Source organism: Eublepharis macularius, chromosome 4, assembly GCF_028583425.1.
Source record: "Eublepharis macularius isolate TG4126 chromosome 4, MPM_Emac_v1.0, whole genome shotgun sequence".
Lineage (NCBI taxonomy): Eukaryota > Metazoa > Chordata > Lepidosauria > Squamata > Eublepharidae > Eublepharis > Eublepharis macularius.
Window position 1 is genome coordinate 101,745,100 of NC_072793.1, and position 27,007 is coordinate 101,772,106.

A 27,007-nucleotide genomic window follows, 5' to 3' on the forward strand; every position below is an offset into this window, starting at 1 on the left:
GAGAAATGGAAGGGAAGGAGGAAGTGTGTGACCAAACACATCTCCAGTTTGCCAGATCAGTCAAATGACAGTCCTGAATAACTCTTGTGCAAAAACTATGCATAGAGATTGACCAGAAAACTTACAATGGATTCACAGTGATCTCTGGTATATGGAGATGGAATTATTATCAGGGCTGAATTTGTCCAATTGTCTTAATGAGTTTATGACCTAAATCGATGGGAAATTATTCTAACAGAAAAAAATCTCAATTATAATAATAAAATATAGATGTGCTTTTAAAAAGTAAAATATTAATAGAATCAAGACATGTCTGTAGGCTCACCTCTCTGTTTTCCTCAGCATTCTTCATGATCTTTCTCCACATCCTCTCCATGGTTTGGTAACGTTTGCTTTCCACTGGCAGTTGCCTATTGATATCTTCTGAGCTGAAAATGGGCTCCAAATACAGCCAAGAGCGCTGGCACGTCAGCCACTCCTCCAAAACATCCTAGCAGGAATGAACGCACATCATGAAAAGCACTGGAAGAATTCGCTCAAGTATTTATGTACAAATTACAAAGAAGACAGAAGGGAAAATCTATACACTTTCCACTTGAAATAGTTATATTCATGCATATTCAATGATCATTCAAATGCTTGTCCATTGTTTCATAGTATATATTCTAGTCCTCCATGTCTTCCAGTTTGCAGGATCTGAGCAAGTCTGTTAATGATAGGATGTTTTGGAGGCCTTTCATTCATAGGGTCACCATAGGTCAGAGGCGACTTGACGGCACATAACACATTCTAGTCAGATAAAAGGGCAGTACATTCTGGAAGAAGGCTATCCATGTATTGGGTGGTGGACACTTTCATTTGATACCATGCAATAAGAGTTCTTGGTTACAAATCCCGCTTACAATATAGAATAGAATAGAATAGAATAGAATAGAATAGAATAGAATAGAATAGAATAGAATAGAATAGAATAGAATAGAATAGAATGTGTGTGTGTGTGTGTTAGGTGCCGTCAAGTCATTTCCGACTTTCTCATATCCTGCAAACTGGACGACGTGGCTTCTTTCATTGAGTCAAGCCACCTCGTTTTAGGTCTTCCTTTTTTCCTACTGCCTTCCACTTTTATTTTTTTTTTAATTTTCTTTGGATTTCTATTCCACCCTCCCCACAAAGGGCTAGCATTATTGACTTTTCCAGAGAATCTTGTCTTCTCATGATGTAACCAAAGTATGATAGCCTCAGTTTCGTCATTTTAGCTTCTATTATTGATTGATTGATTTGATTTGATTTATACCCCGCCCTCCCCACAGATGGGCTCAGGGCGGCTAACAACATTAAAAAACACATTAAAAGTCAAAAACCATAAAATCAATAATAATGTTTAAAAAGTCATTAAAATAGTCTAGGAGCAGGCTATTTAAACAAATGTTGGGAGTCCGTATATGGGCATAGCAGATGGCCGAGGGCAGCCCTAGAAAAAGCGGTGGTCTTAGATGGAAGAAGGAGGACACCCACTGGTTCTCAGCCAAAGGCCCGGTGGAACATCTCCATTATACAGGCCCTGCGGAACTGTAACAGGTCCTGCAGGGCCTGGATCTCCAGCAGGAGAGCGTTCCACCAGGCCGGGGCCAGGGCAGAAAAAGCCCTGGCCCTGGTTGAGGCTAGACGGATGTCCTTCGGGCCAGGGACCACCAGAAGTTGCTTGTCTGCAGAGCGCAACACCCTGCAGGGGTCCCAGTCCATGAAGGGCTTTAAACACCAAAGTTAACACCTTGCATCGGATATGGAACTCCACTGGAAGCCAGTGCAGCTGGCACAGCACAGGATGAATGTGTGCTCGGATTGGCGTTCCAGTAAGGATGTGTGCCGCTGCATTCTATGGAGAATTCAGGCTTGATTTGATCTAATACCCACTTAATACAATATAATATACAATAAACAAGATGACAAAAACTACTAGGAAAAGATAAAGTTGAGCTTCATTTAACATAATACTCCCAAAGCCCTTGAACAAATATTGGAACATCCCCTCTTTCAATAAATTCAGAAAATTCAATAATTGACAACACAAATCCAGCTAAAAGTTTCTGGCTGTAATGTTATATTCACATATATGCTTTATTATTTAAAATAAGCACAGTGGTTAAGTTGTTTGGCTGTGAATCAGCACTTTACTGGTTCAAATCTCACTACTGCTATGAGCTTAACAGGTGGCCTTGGGTAAGCCACTCCTCTCAGCCCCAGCTCCTCAGCTGGATTGTGGAGATAACAACACTAACTTGTTCACCGCTCTGGGTGGGGTACTAATCTGTTTAGAAGAGCGGTATATAAATGCTATCATCATCATCATCCTGCATCTGCCCCAAAGGACCTGAGGTGGATTACAATTAAAAACAAAAAAATAGACATCAAATGTAAAACAAATCAGAAAGAAAAAACAAGTAGAAAAATTCAGGTGGCAATCTTAAACTAATTACATTTCAAAAGCTCTTTAAAATAATTCAGCTTTGCAGCAGCACCAGAAATCCATCAAACAGAGGCTTTCCAGACATCCTCAGGAAAACGATGTTTAAATCTCACTGTAATCAAACCTTTGCTAAATTATTCTTCAACACCTTAGTACTAGTGAGAAGTAGCGTACTAGTTAGAAGGGTGTGAAATTTGGGTTCAGTATTTGGTAAAAATACTGAATTTTATCTGATTTGGTAAAATTTGGTATTACCAAATTTAATTCTGTAAAACTTAATTTAAGTTTATTGAATTTATTCGGTAAAATTCAGTAAACTTCAGACATCACAGCTAGGCTGTTCCTTGCTGTTCCTTTGCTCGGCTAAGAGCACCTTCCATTTTGCTCTGGCCTAGAGATTGAGAGAGATGCTGCTAGCTGTTGGTTGGCTCTCTGTGATCTGGGCTGGGAGCGCTCTGGTTGGCCTGCTTTGGACTCAGACTGCGACTGCCTGAATTCTGTGATTCCTGATGCTGAAACTTGCACTTGGTGGAGACTTATTGCACCCAAGGACTGCACTGCACCTTGAGGATTGGTTTGAAAGTCGTTAGACTCATTTCTCTCTCTCTCTCTCTCTCTCTCTCTCTCTCTCTCTCTCTGTGGGGAGGGGGTTGGCCTGGTGTCTGGAAGGGATGGGGGGGAGGGAAAAGTTTCCTTTAGTTTGCATTTTAAAAAGTGCTTTTTTGCTGTGTAGGTGGGAAGGCTTTGGTTGGACTTTTGTGTAGGGGGGGGGGGACTTTGGTTTCTGGCTTTTATATTTACTGTTAATTTTGCTGTTTGTTCTCCTGGGGGAGTCTTTTGTTTTATCCTGTTCTGGGTCCTTTCTTTATTTTCTTGACATGGCTAGTTGGCATTTAGTTGCTGTTAATTTTTGTAGGTTCAGTTGGGGCTCCGTTTGTTGGTGCAGAAGTCTGGTTTGACGTTTAATTTTTGCAGCTTGTTCTTTGGAGGGAGAGGTCTCTTCCATTTTATCCTGTTGTTGGGGCACTTTGTTTGCTATTTTACAGTTGCTTATTAGATTCATTTGTTCTTCTCTCTGTGTGTATGTTTTCCCCTGTTGTGGGTGTTTTGTGCTGTAAATTTTTCCTAGTTCTTGGGGGGGGGGGGGAGCTGTTTTCACATTTCTATTTCTTTATATAGAAATATATTCTATTTCTTTATAGAAGTTTGGTTGGTGTTTTTGTTTTTCTGTTGGCATAGAGGTTTGGCATATTCCCATAGGGAATAATGGAAATTGAAGGTGGCTGGGGTCACCTTCTTCAGAGGGCCATAAAGTGTCCCCCCCGGGGTCCAATCTTCGTGAAACATGAGGAGTCTTTAGAGGACAGTGAGGAGTAGGGCCCCTGTAAATTTGGTGAAAGTTGGTCAAAATGACCCCCCCCCCCCCCGGCCACCAGAAATTTCCAAATTGAGTTTCCCATAGGAAACAATGGCAAAATTTCACTCAATTTGCTCTGTATTACCAAAATGGAGAATGAATTTGGTATTCAGGGGTGCCGATTTTTTTTCCAGTTTAGATTTCTGAAACCAAATTTACCAATTTTTTTTTTCTGGGCACACCCCAGCTAGTTAGTACTCTTATTTTCTTTAGTAGAAGATATAGTTTCTTGGATGGATTTGTATTTGAATAGCAATATCTTTATGGCAGTTTGGGATCTACTTGTATATCATGGAAGATTTGAAAAGCATTGTTTGGCTACTATCAGTGCAGTAGAAGAATTTAAGTGGTGATACATGATTTTCTAAAACATGTTAGGTAATATGCACCCAGTCATTCCTGATAGCAGATGCAGTTGTAGTTTATATTAGAACTTAGAGAGGAAGGTATTGCTTGAGACAAAGATTATAGATATTAAAAACTGGAAGAATAGGTCTCATAGTTCAAGAATGGATGCTTTAATGATTTGTGAGTTATTATGAGGAATAAATTACTGCTTCTGTAGTCATAGCCTTAGGTTGTACATTCAGAACTCTCCTGTGCAGAGCATTGCCACAACTGTATGGGGAAAGTACTGGTCAAGTGAAAGTCCTCCCTATGCAACTTTTCTTCTGCATCTGGGTGACACAAATTTATTTATTTATTTATTTTATTCGATTTATACCCCGCCCTCCCCATAGATGGGCTCAAGGCGGCTAACAACATTAAAAAATACATTAAAATCACAAAAACATAAAATCAATAATAGTTTTTAAAAAATCATTAAAATAGTCCAGGAGCAGGCTATTTAAACAAATATTGGGAGTCCTTATACAAGCATGGCAGATGGCTGAGGGCAGCTCCGGAAGAAATGGTGGTCTTAGATGGAAGGAGGACACTCGCTGGCACTCAGCCAAAGGCCCAGCAGAACATCTCCGTTTTACAAGCCCTGCAAAACTGTAACAGGTCCCACAGGGCCCAGATCTCCAGCGGGAGAGCATTCCACCAGGCCAGGGCCAGGGCAGAAAAAGCCCTCGCCCTGGTTGAGGCCAGATGGATGTCCTTTGGGCCAGGGACCACCAGGAGTTGCTTGTATGCAGAGCACTACACCCTGCAGGGGACGTAATGGAGGAGGCGGTCCCGCAGGTATGGAGGTCCCAGTCCATGAAGGGCTTTAAACACCAAGGTTAACACCTTGAACCGGATCCAGAACTCCACTGGAAGCCAGTGCAGCTGGCACAGCACAGGATGAATGTGTGTTCAGATTGGCGTTCCAGTAGTCTAAACTGGAGGTGACTGTTGCATGGATTACTGTGGCCAAGTCCCGGGGCGAAAGATAGCGTGCCAGTTGCCTGGCCTGTCGAAGATGAAAAAAGGCAGACCTGGCAACGGTCGTGACCTGGGCCTTCATTGAAAGTGTGACATCCAAGGTCACACCCAGGCTCCTCACCGTCAGCGAAGGTTTCAATTGTACCCCATCGAGGGCTGGGAGCCAGGTCCCCAGCTCGATCGCCCCACGACCCAGACACAGAACCTCCGTCTTCAGGGGATTCAATTTCAGGCGACTCTGATGTAACCATACTGTCACAGCCTCAAGACCCTTGACCAAGGAATCCAGAGCGAGATCAGACTGGCCATCCATCAGCAGACAGAGCGGAGTGTCATCCACATACTGGTGACCACCCGGCCCAAAGCTGTGGGCTAACCGGGCGAGGGGACGCATATAGATGTTAAATAGCTTCAGGGAAAGAATCTCCCCCTGAGGGACGCCACATACCAAAGAATGGCAAGTGGACATCTGTTACCCAAGTGCCACCCTCTGTCCCCGATTGTGAAGGAAGGAGTTCAGCCATTGCAGGGCTGTTCCACAAATCCCCACATCGTCAAGGCAGTGGGTCAGAAGGTTATGATCGACCGTGTCGAATGCTGCTGTAAGATCTAAAAGTATCAGCAGTGCCAACCCGCCCCGGTCCAGGTGTTGCCGCAGATCTTCTGTGAGGGCGACTAGAGCTGTCTCTGTACCACAAGCCCGGATCTTGGGGAGGCAGGGGGGGTTGCCTGCCCCCGGCGCCGTCAAAGAGGGGGTGGCAAAGAGGGGGATCCGAGTTCGCCTCTCCAGCAAATAGCTGCTCATGCCCAGTTCTCCCACTTGTTTTTTTTTCTGCCTCAGCTCTCAAGAGCAAAGCACGCCAAATGGTGGAACAGCCAGCAGAAGGCATATGTGCGTGGAGGGGGAGAGGGAGGGCTCCTCTGCCGCTCCCCCAGGCCCCGGCAGCCGGCAGGCACCTCTATTTGCTCCATCAAAGAGAGGGCAGTCCCACGTGCTGGAAAGGACAGGGATCCGCGTTTGCCTCTCTTCCCAGCAAATAGGCGCTCGTGCCTGGCTCACTCACTTTTTCCCCCATCTCTGCATCTGCGCGCTGCTGCCTGGGATGAGAAGAGCTTGACGCGCCACCACACCAAAAGGTGGGACAGCACAGAGTGCATGTGCACATGGAGGGGGAGGGCTCTTCCATTGCCCCAACAGCAGGCAGGCGCGGGCTCTATTTGCTCCGAGATCAGCATGGAGGGAGATGATCAAACCAAGGCAGGAAGGTAGGGGCGTGGGATACTAGTATACTTTATACTTTTAAATTTCATTATTCCACATAGCACACTTTTTTTTTTTTTTGTAAAATTTTTATTGGGTTAGAACATTAATATTTTTACATTACATTGCATTCAATTATCCCCTAATTTTTCGTTTCTAACCCCCTCCCTTTCCCCCCCTTTTTTGACTTCCAACAGCTTTCCCACCCTCTGTCCCTTTTCCCTTACTTCTATTAATTTCCTCTATCTAAAACAAATATATATTCTCCATTATATTAAGCAGTACATCTTTAACTCTTTTACTTACTATACATCCAAACTATACTTCTTTAGATAAACAATTTATCCCATTTTCCAGTTTTGAATATTTTTGTATGTCATAAACCATAAAAATTTCCCACATTTAAATCAAACAATTTGATTTGTTCTCTATATATTAATCATTTCTACATTCAGTTTGGTGCATATAAGTCTTATCAAGTAAAAAAAAATATTGTTAATTACTCAATCCTCATGTTTAAACCGTTAATTATTCTCTATCAATATTCTATCAATTAACCTTTACATATCTATATATATCTCAATCAATTAATTAAACTAACTGCTTATAAATTCACATTTCTCTTCCCCCCCCCGGTAAAGTCACCCCTCTCTTTTATACTTTTATTATACTTCAGTAGTTCTCAAACTGCCACAGTTTTCCTCCCACCTCCCACTTCTTCTCCAGATATTGTTTCAGCTTCTCCCAGTCTGTGTTAAACTGCCCTGAGTCCAGATCTCTCAGTTTTCTTGTCATCTTGTCCATTTCAGCCATATACAGCAATTTGTAGATCCAATCTTCAATAGTTGGCATTTCTTGTACTTTCCATTTCTGCGCATACAAAAGTCTAGCTGCTGCAGTCATATAAAATATCAACGTCCTATAGTGGGCTGGGATTCCCTCCATTCCCAAGTTTAGCAGCAGGAGTTCTGGGTTCTTATTTATTTGAAACTGTAAAATTTCACTCATTTCTCTTATTATTTCCCCCCAGAACTGCCTAGCTACCTCACACGACCACCACATATGATAGAGGGAGCCCTCATGTTTTCTACATTTCCAGCATTTATTAGAAGTGTTCAAGTTTCCTAGCGCAATCTTCTTTGGTGTCATGTACCAACGATAGATCATTTTAAAAATGTTCTCTTTAATATTAATACATGTCGTTGTCTTCATTGTAGTTTTCCACAAGTATTCCCACGCCTCCATTGTTATTTCTTTATTAAAATTTATAGCCCATTTCACCATTTGTGTTTTAACTGTCTCATCCTCGGTATACCATTTCAACAGTACTTGGTATACCTTGGATATTCTTTTCTTGTCCTCTTTAAAAAGGGTCTGCTCTAGTTCCGAATTCTCTGTTCGTATACCTCCCTTTACAGAGTCCGAGTTATACAAGTCTCTGATCTGTCTATACTGGAACCAATCGTAGTTCGGTGATAGTTCCTCTTGCGTCTTTATTCTAAGTTTAGACACTTCAGTTTTAGTTATTTCTTTGTACGTTAAACATTGTTGTTCATTATCAACAGCTCTCGGATCTATCACCTCGTATGGAACCACCCACAAAGGGGTTCCTTCTTGTAGGTAAATTCTGTACTTCTTCCAGATTGTATATAAACTTCTCCTTACAAAATGATGCAGGAACATCGAGTTGACCTTTACTTTGTCATGCCATAGATATGCGTGCCATCCAAATATTTTTTTATATCCCTCTAGGGCTAATAGTTTCTTATTCTTTAATGTCATCCACTCTTTTAACCAAACTAGGCAGATTGCATCATGGTAAAGTCTCAGGTTGGGCAGTTGCATTCCGCCTCTTTCCTTTGCATCTTGTAGAACTTTTACTTTCACTCGAGGCTTCTTGCCTGCCCAAACAAAATCTGATATTTTCCTCTGCCATTTTTCAAATTGTTTAGAGTCTCTGATGATTGGTATTGTCTGTAGCAAAAACATTACTCTTGGTAACACATTCATCTTAACTGCTGCAATCCTGCCCAACCATGACAAATTCAGTCTATTCCATTTGATCAAGTCTCTCTCTATCTGAGTCCATAATTTTTCATAATTATTCTTGAACAAATCTATATTTTTTGCAGTCAGCTCAACTCCCAAATATTTCACCTTACTAGTTACTTCACAGTCCGTTGTTTCCATTAACAATTGTTGTTTCTGCTTAGTCATGTTTTTACATAATATCTTTGACTTCTTTTTGTTAATGAAGAAACCTGCCAAGTCACCAAACTCCTTGATCTTATCTATCACTTTTGGCATGTTCTCCAATGGATCTTCTACAATTAACATTATGTCATCTGCAAATGCTCTAACCTTGTATGAATAGTCCTTTATTTTTATTCCTCGTATTTCCTCGTCTTGTCGTATTTGTATCATCAGAATCTCCAATACTAAAATGAACAACAATGGAGATAACGGGCAACCTTGTCTTGTTCCTTTACTAATCGTCAATTTCTTGGTCAGTTCATCATTCACTACAATTGCTGCAGTCTGGTCTCTATAAATTTCTTTAATTGCTCTGATGAATCTTTCTCCCAATTGTAGCTTTTCCATAGTGGCAAACAAAAAATCCCAGTTTAAATTGTCAAACGCTTTTTCAGCGTCTACAAAGAAGAAGCCAACCTCTTTGTCACAACGCTTGTCATAATATTCAATAGCATTGATCACTGTCCTTAAATTGTCTCTTATTTGTCTGTCTGGCAAAAAGCCTGCTTGTTCCTCCTCTATGACTTCCGAGAGCCACCCCTTCAGTCTCTCCGCCAATATCTTCGTAAAAATTTTATAATCATTGTTAAGTAGTGATATAGGTCTGTAATTTTTCACATTAGTCAGATCTTGGCCCTCTTTTGGGATCAATGATATATTCGCTTCGCTCCAAGTCTCTGGAATTCTTTGATCCCTAAAAACTCCGTTCATCACCTCTTTTAGGAATGGTGCCAGTTCGTTGGCCATTGTCTTATAAAATTTAGCCGTAAGTCCATCTGGCCCTGGCGCCTTTCCTAGATTTGCGGATTGTATTGCCTTACTTATTTCCTCATCAGTTACTTCACTATTCAACTTATTTCTCCAAGCTTCCGAGATCTCTGGAAGTTTAGTTTTCTCCAAATATGATGCTATTGATTCTTTGGTTACTTCTTTTTTATTATACAGCTTAGCATAAAATTTATAAAAGGCTCTACTAATGGTAGTCTGCTCCAGGTACGTTTTATTTTCTTCACAGATTTTATTTATTATTTTCTTTTCCCTTTTCTTCTTCCATTGCCATGCCAAATATTTCCCAGGTTTATTAGCACCCTCAAAAGCTTTTTGATTCAGTCTTTTAAGGTTCCACTCCAATTCTTTATTACTCATTGCTGTTAACTGTTCTTGAAGAATTTTAATTTCCTGATGTATTTTCTTTTTCCCTGGTCTCTTTTTTAACTGTATTTCTTTGGCCTTTATTTTCTCCTCAATCTCTTGTCTTTTCTCCTCTTTCTTTTTCCTTGCTCTGCCATTTAAGTCCATTAGTATGCCCCTTACAACCGCCTTATACGCGTCCCAAACTTTACTGGTTGGTACTTCTTTATTCACGTTATATTGTATAAAAAACTTTGTCTCTCTTCTCAATATTTCCATATTTTCACTTTCCTGTAGCAAGTCCTCATTTATTCTCCAGGCTTTCCTTTTTCTCCTTTTTCCAAATTTCCACATAATTGGATTGTGATCTGAGCCTACCATCGGCATTATTTCTACCTCCTTAGTCCATAACGCTAAGTCCTTTGAGGCCCAGATCATATCAATTCTTGATAATGTAAGATGCCTTGCAGAATAAAAAGTAAACTGTTTGGTTTTAGGATATTCTCTCCTCCATACATCTTCGAGAGTCTCTTGTTGAATCAACTCAAAGAAAAGCTTTGGCAATAGTCCTCTTTTCTTTTGTGCTGTTGTAGTCTTTTTGTCTAGTTCCAAATCTGTCACTCCATTAAAATCTCCAGCAAGAATTATCTGGTCATATACAAGATCGTCTAAATGCTTCCTTAAATCCTCAAAGAAGCTTTCCTTTGCACCATTAGGTGCATAAAGTCCGACTACCAACACTCTCTTTAAATTCCAATTACATTCCACCGCTACAAATCTAGCTTCCACATCTCTCATAACAAATTTTGGCTGCAGCTCCTCTTTTATATACAACACCACTCCTCTTTTTTTTTTGTTAGAGGCCGCTACAAATTCTTTGCCCAATTTTCCAGATTTTAAATATTTTGCGTCCTGTTTTCTAATATGGGTCTCCTGCAAACAAACAATATCACATTTTTGTTTTAGTAGCCAATGAAAAATAATTTTCCTCTTATTCGGTGAGTTTAGTCCATTTACATTCCAAGATAATACATTACACTCCATATTCATGGTTTTGTTGGTAAGTCTTTTTCATTGTCCTTGATAAATCTCTCCATCTCCCGCTCAGATCTGATGCGTTTTTTTGCCCCTCCAAACTCAAAGGACACTCCTTCCGGTAACTCCCATCTGTATCTGATATTCATGTCCTTCAAAGTTTGAATTAGCACTCTATATTTTTTCCTGTCCAGTAACACTGATCTGGGCAGTTCCTTCATTATGATAATCGTCTTACCATCAATCTCCAATGGATCTTGAAATTGTTTTGTCACAATCCTCACATAGCACACTTTTATATGCTAAGTTGTTAAATCAATAAAATGAGACGTGGTTTGACAGGAAAGTAAGTTAAGTATTGCATACATATCAATTTCCCCTAAATTTTCCCAGTTTATTTTTCTGTAGCAAAAAAAAGGAAGAGGAATCTTTTTCCTATGGCATCAAAATGTGTGGACATTTTACACCTCCAGTAAGAACAGTCCTTAGCATCCAGCCTTATGGGTATGGTTGCCAGCTTCCAGGCTGGAGATTTCCCAGAATTAGATCTGATCTCCAGCCAAAAGAGATTCCACATAGCACACTTCTATATGCTAATACATTTTAAGTTGTAAAATCAATAAAATAAGTGGTTTGACAGGAAATTAAGTTGTATTGCATACGTATCAATTTCCCCCCAAATTTCCCAGTTTATTTTTCTGTAGTAAAAAAAAGGAAGAGGGACCTTTTTCCTATGGCGTCAAAATGTGCGGACATTTTACACCTCTACTAAGAACAGTCCTTAGCATCCAGCCTTATGGGTATGGTTGCTAGCTTCCAGGCTGGAGATCTCCCAGAATTAGATCTGATCTCCAGCCAGCAGTGGCGCCAGGGTTTTCGGTGCGTGTGGCTGGCCAGCCGGCTGAGCACCCACACACCCGCCCGCGCGCACACACACCATCCTGCGTGATGATGTTACGTGTGATGTCATCACGGGTGTGCGCACGCTGCCAGCCCGATTGATGTGGCGGGTGGCTGGGATGGCGTGCAGGTGGCCTCTGAGCTCTCCCGCTCGGTTTCCCTGCGCCGCCGCAGACGCCTGCCTGCCACTGCTGAGCCCGGCCGGGGGAGTGTTCTGGTGGCGGCGGAGGCTCGGGGCGGGAGGGTAGGAGGCTGCAGGTCCGTGGCACGCGCTCCCACTCCCCGCCCTCCTCCGGCGCCCCCTCCGGCACCCCGCGCCCTGAGGCCACCACCTACCTGGCCTCAATGGGCGCGCCGGCCCTGTCTCCAGCCAAAAGAGATTCCACATAGCACACTTCTATATGTTAATACATTTTAAGTTGTAAAATCAATAAAATAAGTGGTTTGACAGGAAAGTAAGTTAAGTATTGCATACATATCAATTTTCCCCCAAATTTCCCAGCTGCAAGCGATGAGGCCTGTACATTTTCAACAGAAGAATGATTCAAGCATGAGATTAACATGGTTTTTGACAGAATACTAACAGAGTTGCATACAAGACTTGAAAACACCAAAAGAGTAAACACAGATTTTTTTTTTCTTGGTGGTGAAAAATTGATGAAAATGAGTAGCTCAAACTTAATGGTGGCTGCAGAACATTTGGCAAAAAAAAATCAGAGGACTTAAATATTGATTAATTTAAATGTGAACTTGAAACATTCAGAGATCAAACTCATAATTTTTCTAAAAATACAGAACAAATGAGCTGCCTAGTTCTATTATCTGTGATTTGCACAAATGATTTACAGGATTCATTTCCTAATTTGTGTATAGCGTTAAGAACGTATGCCACTCTACCAACAACATCAGCATCCTGTGAGAGAAGTTTTAGCAAAATGAAGCGTATAAAAACCTATCTCAGGTCAGCAATGTACCAGGAGCGTTTATCAAGCCTGGCTATACTGTCTATTGAAAGTGATGTGGCAAATACCATCAATTATGATGATGCAGTGAGAAGTTTTGCAGGAAAAAAAGCCAGAAAAGTTCACTTTTAGTTGAAGTTAAGTAGTTATCTGCATTTTCTCCTAAGGACATGATGCCCTAGCAAGAGAGTTTACTTTTCATATATCTCTACTTTGCATCTGCTGTGGATTCTTTTGAGTGTCAGAAACTTGCCTTGGCTAACCAATAAATGTTATTTTTCTAGAATAAAGAATTTGAATCTATTTTCTTTATTTGGGTAGTGAGCTTCCATTGTTGGAGTTTAAATTTCCCCCGTCATTGTGAATTCCCTACCACGTTTGTCTTACTGGAATATTGACAGCTTGAGCTCGCAATAGCTCTTGTTTTAGGAGAGCCCACCCTTTGCTTGCTCCTCTCCCTTCCAGTATTTTTTGCCATTAAATGACTCTCATCATGCCTCTGAGTTCCTTAAACTCTGTCTTCCTAATATCTAACATGCATGTCTGCCTATGAACTCCCTTAGCTCCCTACAACAAAAGGAATTCTAGGAGGAATGCTTAGCTAATGATGGATAAGATAAAGTTGTTATTATTAACAATTCATAGAAGTCAGCACAATTTATTCTGTTTAAGAGTTGTTTATTATCTATCTATATTAAAAACATTGATCATATATGTATATATAACGAAAAAATATAAGGGGGTGCCATTTTTCACTTTTGCCCCCCCTCAAAAAATATGTAGATCCGGCCCTGCTGTACCATGGCCAGGCCTGAAGCTGGACTGGAATGGATCCAGGATAGAGGCATCATCCAGGTATACCTGCAGCTGTTCCACTACCGCCCTCTCAATTACCTTACCCAGGAACGGAAGATTTGAAACTGGGCAGTAATTGGCTGGATCAACAGGATCCAGTGATGGTTTCTTTAATAAGGGCCACACCACTGCCTCCTTCAGTGAGTCTGGGAAAATCCCAGAACTCAGAGAAAGATTAATGATGTCAACTAATGGTGCCTGAATCCCATCACTGCCAGTTTTCACCAGCCATGATAGGCACGGGTCCAGTGGGCATGTGGTAGGATTCACAGCATGCAAGACCCTGCCTACCTCCTCCTGGGAGAGTGGCTTGAATTGATCTAATATCAACCCTGAGGACGACCAAGGGGCCTCCAGTACACATACTGCATCAACCATGGTGGACAGATCCCGGTGGAGTGACAAAATCTTATCCGCAAAATAGTCTCCAAAAGCCTCACAGCTTATTATTGAATTTACATTTTTATTTGTCCCATGTGTGAGAGACGTTAGAGAACAAATCACTCTGGAAAGTTGTGCTGGGCAAGAACTAGCGGACGCAATGGAAGCTGCATAGTAGTCTCTCTTTGCAGCTTTCACTGCCATCTCATAGGCCTTCATAAATGTCCTAAAAGATGTTATTGTCCCTGCATCACGGAGTTGCCGCCACACTTGCTCTAGCCATCTCAGCTCCCATTTCATTTGTCGTAGTTCATCAGTATACCAAGGAGCTACTCTAATTCGGGGGCGGAGAGGGTGACGGGGAGCGATCTCATCAATAGCTTCAGAGAGACGGGTATTCCAGCCCTCTATCAGCTCATCCAATGAGCCACCAGGGGGCATCAAATCCTGTAGAGCGTTCTGGAATTCAATTGGATCCATTTGACTCCACGGGCAAGCATAAATCAGCTTGTCGCCCTAGCAGGAGGGTGTCATGGTGCCCAGACAAGCTCTCAGGATGAGGTGGTCTGACCATGGCACTGCTATAGGTTCATCCAGATCCACCTGTATCCCCACCCCAAAGATGAAATCCAGCGTATGTCCTGCTCAATGTGTGGGCATCGATACAAACTGGGAGACACCTAATACCGCCATGGAGGCTATCAGGTCCATGGCCTGTGAGGAGGTAGCATCATCGGCATGGACATTGAAGTCCCTCAACACCAGAAGCCTGGGGTACTCCAAGGCCCAGCCATCCACCACCTCCAACAGGCCAGGGACAGTACCTGCTTGTGCGCTGGGTGATTGGTACTCCAGACAGATGGCTATACTCCCCTCAGCATCCCACACCAGGCCCACACAATCAATGCCGGTAATCTTTGGCATGTGGAGCGGCCTGATGGAGAAAGACTCTCAAATGAGCACCACCATCCCACCCACCCTGGCCACTGTCCCATGACTGGTGAAGAACTGAGAAACCTGGGTGTGGGGGACAGCTCTTTCAGGCTGACAGTTTTACCTTCCCGTACCCAGGTCTCGGTCATGCATACCAGGTCTACCTCTTCCATCGCAAAACATTGCTGAAGGGTTGCGGTTATTAATGGACCTGGCATTGCACAGCAGCAATGATGGGAGAGGGCATTGAGTCCTAGCCCCACTACCAGCATCCCTTGGGATGGGGCAAAGGTTGGAAGGAACCCGAGCATAGCCATATCTCTGGCTTCTTCCCTTATAATACCTAGCCCCACCACCATACCTCCCTTGTCCCATAACCACTGGGATCCCTGACCTCATATCGACCACCAATTCAAATGACTGCCACCCTCAGCCACTAATCCCACAACACCTATTGCACAGTAACCCGAGTCTATATAGACAATAGTTTTATCCCTAATAAGATTAATGCTATCAGTAATGTTAAGAATTCAGTTCTAAATTTCCCACCCCCTTTAAATTATTAATTTCCCAGCTTCTCTGCTAACTTTCTATCAGAGTAGGTTTAGTTTAAACAGTCTAGCAAAGGGATATACCTAGTGCAGTCTGCCATTCAGACATGCAGTACAAACGGAATTCCCACTACCCAAGAATGCAAAGCATGCATACTTGATGGAGGATACTCTTCTGGGTAGCAGTGTACATGAACAAGATCTTGGTGGATGGGTGGATGGGAAGCTAAATATGAGCAATCAGAGTGATATAGCAGCAAAAAAGGTGAATGCAATCTTGGGGTATATCAACAAAGGCATAACATTGAGCTTCCGGAATGAGACAGTGAAAGCACGAGAGGGGAGTTTTATGAGCTCCCTGCCGTGACCTTCCTGGTTTCTTGGGAGCCGAGAGATCAGACCCCCAAGCCCTCCCCCTGGAGAGGGGAGGCAGGCTGGAACAAGGTGGAAGAGCTTAGGGGGACTGGCGAACCTCCAGAAGCCCAGATACCGGTTCTGAAGTGAGGACCAAAGAAGGAGCCAACATGGCTACTTAACTGTGAACGCGGGAGTCCAAAAGGCCAAAAAAAACTACAGCAAATCAAGCAGATTCTTAACAAGACAGATTGAAAAAATAATTTGAAGAGAGCTTAACTGACCCCACAGCCTTCCATCAAGTAAGTGGACAGATTTATGGTTTTACGGGGCAATTCAGCTTAACTACGCGTGGCTGCCCAAGCGAGCTAGGAGGGGCAGAGACAGGGGAGGAATGACTCTCTCAGCAATTTCTGGAATGCTATAAATCTTTGAATATAATTAACCAAAACAAAGCTTTTTACCACTTTCTGAAATGGCTTCTTGGCAAGAAGAGGTACTTGTTTGTTTGCAAGAAATGTCTAAAATAATGATGGAGTTACTAATTAAAGCTGATGCGATATTTGGAGTGGAAAAGGATAAAGGGATTACAAGAAATCACAATCCAGAAAAAATGTCTGGAGGGGCAGACTTAACTGAAATGAAAACTGAGCCAAATGAGGGGGAAATCAGTCTGCGACACACTTTCCAAAATGGACTATCTTATCAGGACGTCCCCTTCAAGACACAAAACTTTAGTAAAGAAAAGGTGGGGCCACGAATCAGACCTGCACAGAGAAAAACAGGCATCCCAACACAGAAAGGGGAGAAAAGAATGCAGCGGATCTTAAAACAGGAAAACAAACAGAGGAGTAACTACATCCATACTGATCTCCTTCAGAAATGGCTGGAAGACAAGGGAATCTACCTTTGGTGGCCCAGATCGATTAGGGATTGGATGTACTACGTCTCACAAAGAAAGAAGAAGAAAAAAGCAGATCTGCATGGAAAGAATTAAGCATGCCAATACTGAAAGGGGAAAGAGGGATTAAGGACTGGATGTACCACTTTTCATGAAGAGAGAAGAAAAAACAACAATCAGAATCTTGGGGCATATCAGGACTAGGGATGTGCGTTTCGGCTTTCTGAATGCCGAAAGAAAGCCGAAACAAAAGTGTTTCGGCTTCTTTCGGGTTAGCTGAAACGTTTCGGAGAAAGCCGAAACGTTTCGGCTAGCCGAAAGAAAAAAAGCCGAAACGTTTCGGCTTCTTTAGGCTTTCTTTCGGCTTTTCAATGGGAAAATGCCTCCGTCTTCCCGGATGTCTGGGGGAGGCATTTTCCCACCGAATCAGCCCAAAATTGGTGGGGACCTTCCTCTAACCCCTCTCTAAAATCCCCCCAAGGTTCAGACCGATTGGACTTTGGGGGGCCATGTTATGGCCCCCCAAAGCAGGTCCCCCTATCCTCCCATAAGAAAGCGAAGGAGCAGCATATTGTTAGCATGCTGCTGCTCATCTACTTCATTATTTCCTATGGGGAAAAATGAAGAAGCAGGCTTCCTTTGCCAGGGGTGGCATTTTGCATGCAAAATGCCCCCTTACCCTCAGGGGCCCTTCTCCCACCCTTCCTCCCACCCCCCACCAAGGCTCAGCCTGCTCCCACTTGGGGGGGCATTTCATGGCCTCCCCAAGTAGGTGCTCTGCTCTCATCTCTACCACTGACACCTGGGGGGGGGGCTTGTCTTGCCAGGGGTGGCATTTTGCATGCAAATGCCCCCCAACCCTCTGGGGCCCTTTTCCCACCCCTCCTCCCACCCCCCACCAAGGCTCAGCCTGCTCCCACTTGGGGGGGCCATTTCATGGTCTCCCCAAGTAGGTCCTCTCAGCCCCTAAAGTCCACCCCTTACAGCCCCACACAAACCCAATTCCCCCCCAGCTGCCACACACAGACCCAAATCCCCACATTAGCCCCTCACAGACCCAAATCCACCCCCACCTGCCCCACACCCATAACCCCAGGAACAGGCTGGCAAAGGCCAGCCCTCTCCCTTTGTTCCCTATGCTGGGAACTTCTAAACTCTCTTTCCCTGGGCAATTCTGCACAGCCCAGGGGTGCCACAATGGTGGGCACACTTCTGAGTGCCAGCTGGTCCCTGTGAAAGAGCACCTGAACCACAGACACCCTCCCTCAAATTCCCCCACCACCTACAGAGATGGCTGGCCAGCCAGCCCCATTGTTCCCTATGATGGGAACCAACTGCACAACAAAGAATAAAACATGAACAACACAAAATAAAGTTTTTTAAAAATTATTTTCTCCCTTTCAAAGTACAAGTAGGCAAAGCATTATGACACATTACACCAGCAGTCCCCCACACAGAAAAATTAACACAACTCACTTAACATCAGAGAATCACAAAACACGATTCCTGTCAAAAACACTTTATTTCTTGAACAGCTTTAGGTTACACAGCAGGGGGGCACACCAAAGGGCATGGCAGCAGTATCTTACACAAAAATAACACAACTCACTTAACATCAGAGAATCACCCCAAAATATTGCTGTCAAAAGCACTTTATTTCCTTAACTGCTTTAGGTTACACAGTAGGAAGGCAGAACAGGGCATGAAAGCAGTGTACTACATAAAAATAACACAACTCACTTCACATCAGAGAATCACACAAACACAACTGCTGTCAAAAACGGTGAAGTGGGACTTCCGGTTTGGGATCCATGGAGGTCTAACGCAGCTCTAAGTGCAGAGCTGACCGGGCTGCCGTTTCAGCGGCCGGAGGGGCACAAATAGCCCCCGGCCACCTGCTCTCAGGCGGAGAACAGGCAAAGAACACTCAAAGACCTCAGGGTGCGTTGATCTCGGGCGAGGGGGGGTTCTGCGCTAAGGATTCTCTCTCGACCCTTGAGGTCCCACCCTTTGACAGGTCGGCATAGATCTCTGCGGCAGACCCAGGGCCAGTGCGGCTGGCATAAGACCTTCGTGCCCAAGCTTCAACAGGGGGAAAACAAACGGAAAGAGAACTTAAGATTGAAGCAGTGATTACAACCCAGAAAGATGTTTGAAAAGGTAAAGATCACTATCTCCTGAATTGGGATGGATTGTTAAAAGTAACGAAGTTTTAAAAGGACTTTTTAAACTGCAACAGACTTACTATAAGGAGGGGGAAACCCGGCAAGAAATAGATTCCAAAAAGGACTAAGTAAAAAGAAGTAATTTCAGAAAAGAGACATTTGTTTATCATACCTGTGGTTGAGAATCGATAGCAGGCTGTGGGAAAACTTCTACCATCGCGAGAGCTGCAGCGGAGAGTCAGGAAACAGGAAGTACGTAATAGTGATAGAGTCGCCAGAAGGAGACGGCCCCTACTGGAAGACAGGAAGAAGGGCATCGCCATTTTTGAACAGGGAAGGGCTTTGGCTTCAGCAAGGGCGGAAGTAGGACATCTTGGATTACAAAAGGGTACAGAGAAACCATAGAGAAAAGACGCCCGACATTTTGGATTTTTGAAGCGATTTTTGTTCATTTAAAGGACCGAGACTTTTAAATTAATTAAAAGGACTACCAATTTGGACGCCACGGAGCTAAGAAAACGTGCAGACTCGTGGGAGCAAGGTAAATCAAGCCCCACGATGTCGAAGAAAGAGTGGCAAGCAGCCATAGAGAACTTGGACAAAAAAATTTGTGAAATGTTAAAGGAGCTTAAAGAAACAAAATTGGAATTGGTGAAAGAAGTCAAAGATGTCAAAGAGACAGTTAAAAATGAGCTGGCAGAAGTAAAAAAGGGAATGGAGACGATACAAACCGACCTGCAGGCAGCGCAGCAAAAAGTTAACTGTCAGGGCTTGCCGCGGCTGCTGCTGGGCGTGGCACTGGGCGGTCTGCTCCTGACGTCACAGGGGGGCCAGGGACTCTGCAGGACCCTGCTCTGTGGAAGGAGGGGCGGTATACCTCACCCAGACTCCCTCTCAGTCCACTCGCTGGCCTGCTCAACCTGGCCTGCTTACCCTCTGTGTCCTCCTTCATCTCCTCCTTCCAGAACTCTCCTCCAAGCCTCCACCCTTGCATTCTACTGCTCTCACTCCACATCATCACTCCTCACTCACACCCACCACCCCAGAGCTCTTCCCAGCCACCCTTTATAGGGTTTCCTCTCTCTGCCCCGCCCTCCTTCTAGGCTTGTTCCTTCTCCTGACCGGGCCCAGCTGTGCGTCCCTCCAGGTGTTTCCCTCCAACCACTAATCCCTCCTGGGCTCCTTTGCTTTGCTGGTAGGGTGGGGTTGAGTGCAAGCCATCCCCAGCTGAGGGCTCCTTGGCCTTGCTCACGAGGAGCTGCCCCAGCCAGCCTCTGTGCTATTGAGCTTGCCTGGCCTTGCTCACGAGGAGCTGCCCCAGCCAGCCTCCGTGCTATTGGGCTTGCCTGGCCTTGCTCATGAGGTGCTGCCTTAGCCAGCTTCTGCGCTGCCAGCTCAGCAATGCTGGGCGGGGCTACCCATCTCCTCCCCCAGAATGCCTGTGGCAGCCCCCCCTGGAGAGGCTTGGCTTCTAGCAACTCCTGAGCCAGGCTGCTGTCTTCTAGCCATGGTGTGGCTCTGGGCTGTAGAGGCTGCTTCCTCTCCCTGCCAGGTAAGGGCTCTGCTTGGGTTGCTGCTGCTGCTGCTGCTGCTGCTGCTGGTCCCACATTCCCCCTGCTGTGGCCCTTTCCCTCTGGCCTGCTTAGCCCCCTTTCTTCCCCCTGGAAGGTGGGACTGGCTGGTCTCTCCTTGCCCCCTCCACCCCTCTGAGGTTCTGGCCTTTTACCCCTTCCCCCTGGAGTAGGTAGGTTCTGGCCCTGGTTGCCGGCTTGGGGGGTGGGGTTGCTGCCACCCTTTTGTCCCCTGCTGTTCCCTCTTGTCAAGTCTGGGGGCTGGGGCTCAGACCCCGGACATTAACGATGTGGAGAAGGCGATGGATAACCTTACAGAGACGCAGCGAACGGACATGAGAGTAATGAGGGGAAGAATGGCAGTTGTGGAGAGTAAATATATGGAAAAGCAGCTGAGGTTTCGAGGTTTGTTGGAAGTAGAAGGAAAGACAGCACAAGAACAGGTGACTGAAGTGTTAGCTGAATACCTGGAAAAGGAGGAGGAGGAGGTTGTGGCTTTCCTAGATGTGGTGTACCGAATAAATTCCAGATTTGCGACCCAGAGAAAGGTACCAAGGGATGTGATAGTGCAATTTACGACAAGGAATGTAAGGGAAATGATAGTGACTAAGCAATTTCAAGATCCATTGATAGTTGATGGCAAGACAATTATCATCATGAAGGAGTTACCCAGATCGGTGCTCTTGGACCGGAAAAAATACAAAGTGTTAGTCCAGACTTTGAAAGACATGAAAGTAAGATACAGATGGGAATTACCGGAAGGGATATCTTTTGAATTTGGAGGGGTAAGAAAGCGCATCAGATCTGAATCGGAAATTTGCCACCATGGAACAGCTACAAATGGGGGAAAGGTTCATAAGAGCAGTGAGAGAAATTTATAGAGACCAGAGTGCAGCAATTGTGGTGAATGACGAGCTGACTAAAAAACTGATTATTGGAAAGGGTACAAGACAAGGTTGCCCGCTATCCCCATTGTTGTTTATTTTGGTTCTTGAAATTTTGATGATGCAGATTAGAGAAGATAATGCAATCCGTGGTATAAAGATAAAAGACTTTTCCTATAAGGTCAGAGCGTTTGCAGATGATATAATGTTAATTGTGGAAGATCCAATTGAAAACATGCCTAAGGTAATAGAAAAAATAAAAGAGTTTGGAGACTTGGCAGGTTTCTATGTAAACAAAAAGAAATCAAAGATTTTATGTAAGAATATGATTAAACAAAAGCAACAGTTATTAACGGAAATAACAGACTGTGAGGTAACAAGTAAGGTGAAGTACTTGGGAATTGAATTGACTGCAAAAAATATAGATCTATTTAAGAATAACTATGAGAAATTATGGACTCAAATAGAGCATGATTTGATCAAATGGAATAGGCTGAACTTGTCATGGTTGGGAAGAATTGCAGTAATCAAGATGAACGTGTTACCAAGAGTTATGTTTCTGTTACAGACGATACCAATCATTAGGGACTCCAAGCAATTTGATAAATGGCAGAGGAAAATATCAGAGTTTGTGTGGGCAGGCAGGAAGCCTCGAGTGAAAATGAAAGTGTTACAGGATGCAAAAGAAAGAGGGGGAATGCAACTGCCCAACTTGAGACTTTACTATGATGCAATCTGTCTGGTATGGTTGAAGGATTGGATCACGTTGAAAAATCGCAAACTGCTGGCCTTAGAGGGATACAAAAAATTATTTGGATGGCATGCATACCTATGGTATGATAAAGTAAAAGCAGATTCTATGTTTCTGCATCACTATATTCGGAGAAGCCTCTTCACAATCTGGAAGAAGTACAAAGAATACCTACAAGAAGGAATTCCCTCCTGGGTGGTTCCATACGAAGTAATAGATCCAAGAACGGTCGATAATGAACAACAGTGTTTAACGTATAAGGAGATAACTCAAATAGAATCCTTTAAAATAAGAATAAGAACGCAACAAGAGATGTCTCCAAACTACGACTGGTTTCAATATAGACAAGTTAGAGATCTTTATTACTCAGACTGTGCGAAGGGAGGGATAAGGATGGAAGACTCAGAATTAGAGAAAGTAATTTTACAAGAAGACCAAAAGGAAATTTCTAAGGTCTACAAAGTGTTGTTAAAATGGTATACTGAAGATGAGACAGTCAAAGTGCAAATGGTGAAGTGGGCTATAAACTTTAACAAAGAAATAACAATGGAGGCGTGGGAATACTTGTGGAAACATACATTGAAAATCACGACATGTACCAATATTAAAGAGAATATTTACAAAATGATTTACCGTTGGTATCTGACGCCAAAGAAGATTGCGCTAGGGAACTCGAATATGTCTAATAAATGCTGGAAATGTAAAAAACATGAGGGATCAATGTATCATATGTGGTGGACTTGCGAGGTAGCTAGGCAGTACTGGGGGGAAATAATAAGAGTAATGAGTGAGATTTTACAATTTCAAGTTAACAAGAACCCAGAACTCCTGCTACTGAACTTGGGAATGGAAGACATCCCAGCACAACATAGGACATTGATATTCTATATGACGGCAGCAGCCAGACTTTTGTATGCGCAGAAGTGGAAAGTACAAGAAGTGCCAACTACTGAGGACTGGATTTACAAATTGCTGTACATGGCGGAGATGGACAAAATGACAAGAAAACTGAGAGACCTTGATCCAGGGCAGTTTAACACGGACTGGGGAAAGCTGAAACAATATTTGGTGAAAAAATGGGAGGTGGGAGGAGAACTGTGGCAGTTTGAAAATTATTGAGGTACACAGGAGGAGAGAAGTGACTATACCGAGGGGGTGGAGAGTTAATGGAAAAATTCTAAGCAACTTTATATGATTTTTAAGTATTATATTAAGTAGCAATAGCGTTGATACTATGAGAATTAATGGGATAGAAATTAACTAATCTGTATTTTTTGGAAAGATAACCGTATAACATAGAGTGAATATATACATACATATGTAAATTCAAAGATAGGTCTAATTGTTAGACTTATGGTATATGTATAGATAAAGAACAATATATAGAACAGAAGCCTAAGTAAATGACAATAAGTGTGTATAATAAGTATGTGTATAGAAGTATTGGAATTGATGTATAAAGGGGGGCAAATTGTTTGTCCCATATTGAAGAGAATAGAAGGAGTAAGATAAAACACAGGTTATCAAAATGAATATTATTAGTAGTTTTAATGAAGAAGATAGATTAAGAGGATTTTATTTATATGACAATTTATATGACAATTTATATGTGAAAGGAAGTGGAAATAGTGCTTAGAAGAATCTGAAAGTATATTATAATAAACAAATAAAATAAATATGAAGGAGTAGAGGGAAAGTGGATAGGGGGTTGGAAAACTGTTGGAAGTCAATAAAAAGGGGGGGAAAGGGAGGGGGTTAGAATTAGAAAAAATTAAAGAATGTGATTATAATTGTTATTATATGTTTCTAATCCAATAAAAATTCTTTAAAAAAAAAAACGGTGAAGTGGGTTGTATTATTTTGTGTAGTACACTTCTATCATGCCCTTTGGTGCGCCCCCCCTGCTGTGTATCCTAAAGCTGTTCAAGAAATAAAGTGTTTTTGACAGGAATTGTGCTTTTGTGATTCTCTGATGTTAAGTGAGTTGTGTTATTTTTGTGTAAGATACTGCTGCCATGCCCTTTGGTGTGCCCCCCTGCTGTGTAACCTAAAGCTGTTCAAGAAATAAAGTGTTTTTGACAGGAATCATGTTTTGTGATTCTCTGATGTTAAGTGAGTTGTGTTAATTTTTCTGTGTGGGGGACTGCTGGTGTAATGTGTCATAATGCTTTGCCTACTTGTACTTTGAAAGGGAGAAAATAATTTTTTAAAAACTTTGTGTTGTTCGTGTTTTATTCTTTGTTGTGCAGTTGGTTCCCATCATAGGGAACAATGGGGCTGGCTGGCCAGCCATCTCTGTAGGTGGTGGGGGAATTTGAGGGAGGGTGTCTGTGGTTCAGGTGCTCTTTCACAGGGACCAGCTGGCACTCAGAAGTGTGCCCACCATTGTGGCACCCCTGGGCTGTGCAGAATTGCCCAGGGAAAGAGAGTTTAGAAGTTCCCAGCATAGGGAACAAAGGGAGAGGGCTGGCCTTTGCCAGCCTGTTCCTGGGGTTATGGGTGTGGGGCAGGTGGGGGTGGATTTGGGTCTGTGAGGGGCTAATGTGGGGATTTGGGTCTGTGTGTGGCAGCTGGGGGGGAATTGGGTTTGTGTGGGGCTGTAAGGGGTGGACTTTAGGGGCTGAGAGGACCTACTTGGGGAGGAGCAGGCTGAGCCCAAGTGGGAGCAGGCTGAGCCTTGGTGGGGGGTGGGAGGAGGGGTGGGAGAAGGGCCCCTGAGGGCTGGGGGGCATTTTGCATGCAAAATGCCACCCCTGGCAAGACAAGCCTCCCCCAGCTGTCAGTGGTAGAGATGAGAGCAGAGCACCTACTTGGGGAGGCCATGAAATGGCCCCCCCAAGTGGGAGCAGGCTGAGCCTTGGTGGGGGGGTGGGAGGAAGGGTGGGAGAAGGGCCCCTGAGGGTAAGGGGGCATTTTGCATGCAAAATACCACCCCTGGCAAAGGAAGCCTGCTTCTTCATTTTTCCCCATAGGAAATAATGAAGAAGATGAGCAGCAGCATGCTAACAATATGCTGCTCCTTCGCTTTCTTATGGGAGGATAGGGGGACCTGCTTTGGGGGGGCCATAACATGGCCCCCCAAAGTCCAATCGGTCTGAAACTTGGAGGTGTTTTAGAGAGCGGTTAGAGGAAGGTCCCCACCAATTTTGGGCTGATTCGGTGGGAAAATGCCTCCCCCAGACGTCCGGGAAGACGGAGGCATTTTCCCATTGAAAAAGCCGAAAGCCGAAACAAAGCCGAAACAAAGCCGAAAGCCGAAACGGCTGGCCGTTTCGGCTTTCGGCTTATTCGAAAGAGATTCTTCTTTCGGCTTTCGGCTTTAGCCGAAATTTTTTGGCTTGCACACCCCTAATCAGGACCTATTAATGCAGACTCAACCTCTTACTTAAATAGCTTTTCCCTTCTTTCCTTATTTTCTCTTTTTTATATAACACCATACAGTCTATGTTAATGGGTCTTTGGAGTTTATTAAATGTATTTAGACTGTTCTCCTTCTCAAAATATAAAATACTGGCTAAGCTAAATGACCACCTGCTCTTCTTGACCTTACAAGTATGAAAACCCAAGTAAATAAGTCCAGATGGTCAAAATAAAATAGATGAAGGAGTTACTATCTTTAAAAGGTAAAATTGTGTTTTAACTATATAGTTATGTGACCACCCTAGTCTTATCAATATGAAAACCCAAGTAAATAGTTTTGGCTAGAACAAAATAGATGAAAGATATATATATATATATATATATATATATATATATATATATATATATATACACACACACACACACACACACACACATACTTTTTTAAAAATAGAATATAAAATTGTTTTCAAACTAAATATTGAATTGGCCTCTATACCCTTACTATTATGAAAATACAAGCAGACAAGTTTGGAAGGCATGGCCAGAACAGATATAAGAAAGAGAGGAAATTAATATAAAAATTGCTCTTATCTTTATGTTGATGTATATTACTGTCCTGCTGATATTGTATGGTTTTCTACATCCACTTTCCACTCCTAGAACGATTATGGATCTAAGATCCTTGATTAAAAGGTAAAAGAGGTGAAATGTGATCTATCTGTAATATGCACAAAAGAAAAAAAATTACTAGAAATATAAGCTACAGAGTAAGTGGATTAAAAAATATAGAAATTAATAAAAGGGAATCCTGAAGGTATATGGGGCACTAATTACATATATAATGGCTTTTTATATCTAGATGGATGATTATGTGTCTTGTATGTGAATCGCATAAATGCTTATGGCCTGTTATAACCCCTCTCTATATATTATAAAAACCCAATAATTTTTTTTAAAAATAACAAAACAAAGGCATAACATCTAAATCACAGGATGTCATTGTTCTACTATATACTGCATTGCTCAGGCCCCACCGGGAGTATTAACTAGGATGATCAGGGGCCTGGAGACCCAGCCCTATGAGGCAAAATTGTGGGACTTGAGAATGTTCAGTTTGAAGAAGAGGAGGTTGAGGGGACATTATTGTTCTCTTTAAGTATTTAAAAGACTGTCACTTAGGGGAGGGAATAGGACTTGACATAATGGGTTTCAACTACAGGAGGGAAGGTACTGGCTGAACATTAGGAAAAACGTCTTCACATTAAGAGTAATTCAGGCATGGAATTGGCTGCCTAGGGATATGGTGGGTCCCCCCTCATTGGCAGTCTTCAAGGAGCAGCTGGATGAATACTTGGATGAATGCAGTTCCTGCATTGGGTAGGGGGTTGGACTAGATGGTCTGTAAGGCTCCTTCTAACTCTTATGATTCTATGAAAATGGAGGAAGGGTAACCATAACTGGGCTACAGAGCTCCCAGTTCATCTGCTACTTTCCTTCATAGGGC

The 27,007-nt window shown here is 43.2% G+C and overlaps 1 protein-coding gene across 1 annotated transcript in view; it reads right to left on the reverse strand.

Annotated features, from left to right (window-relative positions):
* DNAH1 (dynein axonemal heavy chain 1) overlaps window positions 1–27,007 on the reverse strand; it is a 295,393-nt gene that overhangs the window by 158,379 nt on the left and 110,007 nt on the right. Inside the window, exon 22 of the mRNA XM_054976957.1 lies at window positions 326–490. Within this exon, the coding sequence (XP_054832932.1) occupies window positions 326–490 (165 nt within the window). The remainder of the gene's footprint in view (window positions 1–325; window positions 491–27,007) is intronic.